The sequence below is a fragment of the Pseudorca crassidens genome, chromosome 12 (assembly GCF_039906515.1).
Source record: "Pseudorca crassidens isolate mPseCra1 chromosome 12, mPseCra1.hap1, whole genome shotgun sequence".
In the NCBI taxonomy this organism is placed as follows: domain Eukaryota; kingdom Metazoa; phylum Chordata; class Mammalia; order Artiodactyla; family Delphinidae; genus Pseudorca; species Pseudorca crassidens.
Window position 1 is genome coordinate 49,508,070 of NC_090307.1, and position 8,146 is coordinate 49,516,215.

Below are 8,146 nucleotides of genomic sequence, written 5' to 3' on the forward strand. Positions count from 1 at the left end.
GGGCCACTGAATAACTATCAGAAATTCACAAGCCTGACACGTTTCCCAGTCATTCGAGTCTGATCAGATGTGGATTTCCATCTGGATTAACTTCGTCATGTGACATGGCCATGCGAGCTCCTGCCCCATCTAGAGGGCAGGCACCATCCTCTAGGCGTTCAGAGGCTTTGGGATAAGGCACAGGAGTCCTGAGAGCTACCCAAGTGATTTTAATATTCCCAAATGATCACTAACTTTAAGGAACTTTGCTATTAACGAGTTGTGGCTTAAAAAGGAACGGTCAAGAAGCATAAGCTATCTGCATTACACTGGAATAAGCTTTACCATCTTCAAGGTAACATTGGATCATATTGAATAATTATCATATGCATATTAGACCCTCTGGGGAGGAAGCTTAGGGACTTCCTTATATTAGCAATTTAGCGACCTAACAACACTGAAAGACAAACGGTATGAGTTAAGTTCTTTATTCTTCAGCTTCCTCTACCTTTGTAATTTCTCTCCTGATCAAGGTAAAAAAAATCCTTTCCAAGGCAGTGGTTTGGCCAAGCAGGCTGGGGTGCTTCTTGCTGACAAGCTACATTCCTGGGGAAATCTCCTGAGAGCGAGCTGTTCACCTTTTTGTTTTTGTTTTTGTTTCTTGAGGTACGCGGGCCTCTCACTGTTGCGGCCTCTCACTGTCGTGGCCTCTCCAGTTGTGGAGCACAGGCTCCGGACGCGCAGGCTCAGCGGCCATGGCTCACGGGCCCAGCCGCTCCGCGGCATGTGGGATCTTCCCGGACCGGGGCACGAACCCGCGTCCCCTACATCGGCAGGCGGACTCTCAACCGCTGCGCCACCAGGGAAGCCCTGTTCACCTTTTTACTCACCTGCCACCAAAGCACATCTTAATGTGCTTGATTCTGAACTTAGAGATTGTTTTCTTCATAGCGTCCTTCTGCTGCCTGGTGTGCATATGCATTGTGAATTTATGTATAGAAGTAGACACTGCAGGGAAGAGTGTTCATTTTGTTCCCATAAGGACTTTTTTTTTAAAAATTTGCCACCATTTGAGGTTTTAATTTTTAGAATGCATACTCTTGCTTTCCCATCTCATCTAGTTAGCTTTTTTGCAAAATAGATTATATTACATGCAAAAGTAGCCAACCAAAAAATAATAATTCAAAAAAAGACATAGTAAGGATTCACTGTAATTACATTTTGAGAGTTATTTGGTAACATTTCACTTTGTTCCAAAAATTTTAAAAATTTGAGCCAGGCATTTTTTCTAAAGTTATGATTGAGTCATCTTGCCTTTAGAGTGGTGTAGATATAATTTAATTACATCCAGAATCCTGGCAGGGAACATTTGCAAGTCTAATATTTGTTGGATTCCTAAATAAACAGAATGCTCTAGATCAGTTTCCTGTATTTCTGCGTATCTAAGAGTTGCAGGAAATGTTTCCTACATTCAAGAGTGTCAGACAAGTAGTGACAAACCCAGGGATCTTTCTGGCATTAGGTATTTGATTTCAAAATCAGAGATTATATGGGTTATGTTTGGATGAGAAGTTTAGAACATCTTTATTTTTGGATATGTTTTCTAATACAGATCATATACAACCATTGCATTTATTCTTGCCTCCCTGGATACACTCAAGGCAATAGAACTATTTCAAAAGCCACAAACTTGAAAAGCTGTAGATAAACCTCGACTGTCTTTAATAGTCCATTTCTTCTGCTGTTGAAATTGCATCAGTCTTTCAAGCTGAAATATATTAACTCAGTTTCAGGAAATTTGAACAATGGCCCAGTCAAGAGTGAATGAGTTGAGGCTGATTCACCGATGGAGTAAATTCAGATAATATCACTGTCTCTCCATAGTCTTTATCATCTCATCGAATATATGTTAGTGGTCAATGAGCTTTGAAATGTGAACCCTCTCTTTCGGCAGAGAAGGTGGAGTTGCACATTGCAAAAAACATGGGATTTGAGGCCAAAGAGACCTAAGTTGGAAACCCAATTCCATCACTTACTAGGAGTGAGCCTCAGTTTCCTCATCTGTCAAATGGACTAACTCCACCCATTATGCAAGGTGGTTGTAATGAGTAAATGAACTTGGCATGTGTAAAGCTAGCGTGTGAAGGAACATTTTAGGTATTAAAAACGTTTGTTCGCTCCCTCCTGCCCTGTAATCCAGAGTTTTGTTTGAAAGCAGAGAAACAGATTTAAGGGCTGGATAAGATGAACCAGAGCTGCACATGATCTCAAACTTGGGGACAGTCTTTGAGCTGTTTATGTGGCCAAAGGACCTAGCTCACCCCTAACTGCCTGCTTGTATCGGTCCCTCACAGGTCCTTGAGAGGTTGCAGCAAAGAGGATTTGAAATCGTGGGCTCCTGTGGGGGAGGAGTGGACTCATCTCAGTTCAGCGAATACGTCCTGCGGCGGGAACTGAGGCGGACGCCCCGTGGACCCTCTGTCATCCGGATAAAGCAAGAGCCTCTGGACTAAGTGGACATATTTCTTATGCAAAAAGGAGAAAACATACACAACAAATAATGCAAACAAGAAAGGGACATTTATGTGCAGTTGGGACAGCAAACCAAGTCCTGGACCTAAAATTGAATAAAAGACACATTTATATCCAATAGAGACCACACCTGTATTCATATGGGAACAATTGGAATAGTGATATCCTCAAGGTGTAAAAAATATATAAATATATATATATATGTCAAAAGGTAGGAAATGCAAAAAAAGAAAAAAAGGTGGTAGCTACAGTTGGTGCTGTGATGGCCGTGAAGTGTCCTGGGCCTCCCAAGGCCTCTGACCAATAAACAAGCCACGAGTGAGGACGCATCTCCTTACAGTTTCCATTGCCAACAGCCATCCATTCTTTCTTTTTCCTTTGTCCTTCTTTTTCCTTTTTAAAAAAAACAAGAACACTTAGAATCGCATTTCTTTGCATATGGAAGTTTCATGTCTCTCTTTAGACGGGGGACTGGGCAGGACTTCAAAAACAACTCTCACGAGCACACTGCATTCGAAAGACGTTAGACATGAAATTTTAAATGTAGTTTGTACAGAAGTCACACTTTTTTGTCCGCCTCACAGATGTGAACATGACTTTGTTTTTAAACCGATCAGTTTTGCAAAGGGGCCAGAATTATTACTTGTTAGAGTTGCTCCAGTTTGAGTCTGCTGCTTTCCTACAATTTTTCAAATTTTATAATGTATTAAATACAATAAACTCTGTTTAAAAAATAAGGTCTGTGTGAAACACACGTGTTGGGGCGAGGCGGTATTAAAACGAAATTTTCCTATTTTAAAATTTTCTATGTCAAACATTAAAAAGAGGCCTAAAAGCTGAGGCCATTGTTGAGACCCAAACCCACTAAAGGATAAGGATGTCGACCCTCCTTCTGAACAGTTCTGTTACTGCTCAGTGTTAGGTCGGGTGCTTTGTTATTCTGCATTGGTTAGCAAGATAAACCTTCCTTCCTGTGAGTTTACAAATTTCAGTTCTCTCTTGCTGCAGAGCGAACCACACCCAAACTTAGCAGCTTACAACATTTTCTTCTCTCTCTTGATTCTGTGATCCTCTTGTGTGGATTGGCCTGTGTGTGATGTCATCTGGGGCGTGGCCGGGGCACCAGTCCCCACTGGCCATGGGCCTCTTCATGTGGTTTGGGCATCTCCCAGCGTGGGAGCTAGGTTCCAAGAGGAAGGAAGGAAGACACGGTCCCCCGGAAGGCCAGGCCTGGAGCTACTCAATGCACTTCTGCAGGAATCTGTTAGTTCAGCAGATACAGAGCCAGCCCAGATTCAAGGAGGGGCAGGGGATAAAAACACACCTCCTGTAGGGGAGAGTGCCAAAGAAGTTGTAGCCAAATTGAATCTACCATAACACCTGTCCAAAAAAATCCAAAAAGTAAGGCATTAATGGTTTTGGAAGAAGTAGGGGAAAATCTCAGGGCCAGAATGATGACTTTCTTATTAGCCAAAGAGGCGAGAAACCAGAGATGTCACTACCACTTTGGAATCAGGCCCTCAGCTTTTCCAGGGTATTAGTGACTCTGAAGACTCCTCTGTCAGTGCTGCCACCACCTTTCTTCCTTACTTCCTCTTCCTCATTCCAGACACTCAAAATAAACCTGGCATGATGACAAGATTGACAGGTAAACTATAATGTGTTTCTGAGGCAGAGATGTTCCTGTGGTGATGCACTATTTCCATCCTGAACTTTCTTTTTTTAAATTAAAAAGTCTATGCCTGAGGACACGAGTAATAAAAATATTTGGGGCTTCTGAAACTACAGGTAAGATGTTAATGGCTCCAATCACCCCCCTGAAACACAGAGGCAGCCCAAACACTGAATTACTCTAATGACTGCCAGCCAGGCTTTCACGTGGTTGTGTAATTTCCCCTTATTGGCGACTAATACACACCACTGTATCAGATGGAGACAGCCAGGGCTGCTCCCACCGGCTGCCTGGTCATCCGCGTCTGCTGAAAGGAAAACAAAATTGCTCTATGATTTTACTGGTAATCCATTCTCAGTGGGTAAAATTTCCTGAAAGCAATAAAGCAAGGGCCCCACTTTGGGACTTTCTGTTGGTTATTGTCATCAGTGAACATTTACCCAGCACTCTCTCTGGGCAGTTAGTATTGTCCCAATCAAACACTCCACAGAATTATGTGTACTTTGTTCTCTTCTGAGCTCTTATGCCCATTTATACAACTACAACCCAGTTGTGCATTCTTTCTACAGAAACTCCAATCCATTTCAACAGAGCAAACACGTCAGATGTTATGTTCTTTTTTTTTTTTTTTTTCTTTTTGCTGTACACGGGCCTCTCACTGTTGTGGCCTCTCCCGTTGAGGAGCACAGGCTCTGGACGCGCAGGCTCAGCGGCCATGGCTCACGGGCCCAGCCACTCCGTGGCATGTGGGATCCTCCCGGACCGGGGCACGAACCCGTGTCCCCTGCATCGGCAGGCGGACTCTCAACCACTGCGCCACCAGGGAAGCCCTATGTTCATGTTTTTAGGTCTTACAACGAATAGATTCCCAGACACCAAAGTACTTCAGGAAAGAGCTGGTCAATCAAAATATAATTGAGTTACAATCTTATTTTTTTCCCCTACGTTTATCCAGTATATAGGGTTATCCATACTTTACCAGTTGTCCAAATAAGGATATTTATAGCTGTGCTTATTTTCCCCACAGAGGATGGATGGGATCAAGGCTCAGCGCTGCATTGATTATTAATGTCTTTAGACCCTAATTTAGAAAGATTTTCCCTTTTTTTTTTTTCTTTTTCTTTCTTTCCTTCTTTTCCTGTGTTCCATGACATTGGTCTATTTGAAAAGTAAGAGTCAGTTGTTCTGGAGTTTGTTGCACAATCTAGATTTATCTGCTTGGTAGAGTCAAGTTAACTTTTTTTGCAAGAATACTGCATAGGGATGTTATTTCCTCATTGTATCACATCACAAGGGTCTGTTTGGCCCGTAATAGTGATGATAATTTTATTTGTATTTTTTGTTTTTATTATTGTAGATCTTATTGCATGTTAGTTGTGGTTTTTCTTTGGTGGCGGTAATTCTGACCACTCAATTGAGGTGACAGTCACCAAATTTCTCCAATGTAAAAGCAGTTCGTCCCTTTGTAATTAATAACTAATCTATGGGATGAAATTTGAGATTGTAAATACCCTGTACCTCAACACACTTTCACCTGATGGTTTTAACATTCATTGGTAATCTCTTCCTGAATCAGTCATTACCTTGGTGGTTATAAAAGTGTACTCTTAAAAAAGCTACTGTTGCCTGAACCTTTGGTATTTGAAATAACCATTTTTTTTTGAGCGAAATACATTTCTTTAGTCTAAGTCACACAAACTATAATCTTTGACCTGCTCTTTACTAAGAAGTATTTTTAGAAAAAGTAGAATGAAGCAAAGCCAGTTCTTAACTGGTTTCTAAATATTAGGTGAGTTTTCACATAGTAATAATAATCGCCATGCACTTGATGTTTGCTCTGCCCAAGGCACTGTGCTAAGTACTTCACCTGCACATAACTCACTGAATCCTTATGACCACACTAGAGGTTGTACTATCCCCGTTTCTCAGTTAAAGAAACTATTAAGCCATCAAGTAAATGATATGATAAAGGCTAATGTTCAGTTAAGCTTTCTAAGGAGGGCCCAAAACAGAATATTTGAGAAAAAGTAAGTTTTCATGTTGTAGTAGGATGATGAGGAAAGTAGATGATTAGTTAACAGCATTTTCTCCTTAGAATGAAGATGTATTCCTATATTTAAATATTTTGATCATCCCTCACAGTATATTGGGCTCTTGGTTTTGGTGATACTCTGAGGATTGTGACGTGGTTTCTGCCATGGGGTACTGGGGGAGGGGGGTGTTCCCACACATCAAGCAGCAGAATTAGGGCCTGTACCCAGCTAACCACAGTACAAAGCACTATGGGTGGGCGTCACCTTTACAAACCAACGATTGTAGAAATGCCAGATGATAAGGTTCACATCTGGTTGGGGAAATTAGAAAAGCATCACAGGGGAGGTGGCACCTGAAAGAGGGGTAGGCTCTCCCAAGGAAGGGGTGCAGAGGGAGGGTGGAGGCTCCAAGCTGGGAAAGCAGGAAGCAGGCTCAGAGAATGCTGTGGATGCAGCTGGCTTAACTGGGATGTGAAACATGGCGGCAAACGACAGTGGACTGGGGGCTATCTTGAGTGCCAGGCTTGGGGGTGGACCTGATTCAGCAGCTTCTGGAGGATCACAGGAGGTAGGTACTGTGGATATTCACCTACGGGGTCTGCGGACTGGAGTGGCTGGAACAGTGTCGGTGTGAGGGGCAGTTAAGTGGCTGTTTCTCCAGTTTATCCATTTATGACTACTAACCAGGTTAAGAGCTGAGAATTCAAAGATGTATGAGAAAATAAGACATCACCTTGGGTGTCAGGGTGACAAACTCAGATGCCTACAAGGGTCAGGTGAGTCGCAGAAATTAGGAAGCAGACAAGCAGGAACACATGCGCCCCATTCAGAGGGGCAGCCCCTCCTCCACTCCAGCAGGTACTCCAGCAGGAGAACAAGGAGCCTGTATCCTTCAACTTCTCACTTTTCTAGAAAACCTGGAAACCTAGATTTTTGTGTGAAATCTCTAGCTGTGAATGTTAGAATAAACTCATTTTTTTCCCAAGTGTACAGACCAAGCAAGACATCTGCAGAGTCTGTAGCTCTGAAAGTTATGAAAATAATAAAAACAGTTTTAGACATTCTAGAAAAATTCCATTTGGGTAGACTCATGAGCGATGGCACCAGAACTAAATTGTGTGAGAACATGACTTTTATGAAATACGGAAATTTAAGGCAAGCTTTCAGTCATATATCATTTGATCATAAAGATTTAAATCCTGGTGTATAAATAACAATAGCGATTATAAGCTACCTTCATTCCATGCTTTCTACATGCCAGGCACTGTGCTCAGGGTTTTACAGATGTTCTTCAGTCCTCATACAAACTCAAGGAAGTCGGCATTATTATCCCAAATTTACAGAGGAGAACACTGATATGTTAAAAAAAAATGTGCCAAACTCCACAAGACACTTGGAACAACACGTTCACACACACACACACACACACACGTTTGATGAATACCTTGGACTCAACTCTTTCTGGTTTTCTAATTCATGCAAAAATGATTTTTCTCTGTCATTGGCAACTTCAGTAAGTTCATCATAAAGGCACTAGACAAAAGTGTCGCTGGCTTACTGGCTCTAGGGTAGGAGTTACTAAGCCCTGAGGAGAAGTGTTTTCTCTGACTTTGTAACCATCAAGCAACTCTTCTCAATAAAAGTTTACATTGGTTATGTCCCAGCTCCCCCAACTTGCCCGCTCTTAAGACACACAAAAGGCACTTGTTAAAGTTACAGTTTCCAGTCCCTCTCCCCAGCCCCCCCACCATCTCCCCACCAATGCTTGAATCTCAGTCTCCAAGTGAAGAGCCCGGGAAGCTGTGTTTTAACAATGCCCATCACAGGTGACATTTCGATCAGGCAAGGTTGGAAATTACTGGGTGATATCACTGTGTCCCTCAACCTAGACTAAGAATAGTAGATGAGAACCTTCTGCGGGTGCTTTTGT

The 8,146-nt window shown here is 42.3% G+C and overlaps 1 protein-coding gene across 3 annotated transcripts in view; it reads left to right on the forward strand.

Annotated features, from left to right (window-relative positions):
* KCTD1 (potassium channel tetramerization domain containing 1) overlaps positions 1-3,248 on the forward strand; it is a 182,076-nt gene extending 178,828 nt beyond the window's left edge. For all 3 annotated transcript variants that reach the window (XM_067699427.1, XM_067699428.1, XM_067699424.1), the window contains exon 5: positions 2,334-3,248. In XM_067699427.1, coding sequence (XP_067555528.1) covers positions 2,334-2,492 — 159 coding nt within the window. In that variant the 3' untranslated portion in view covers positions 2,493-3,248. The remainder of the gene's footprint in view (positions 1-2,333) is intronic.
* Positions 3,249-8,146: the final 4,898 nt, after the last annotated feature.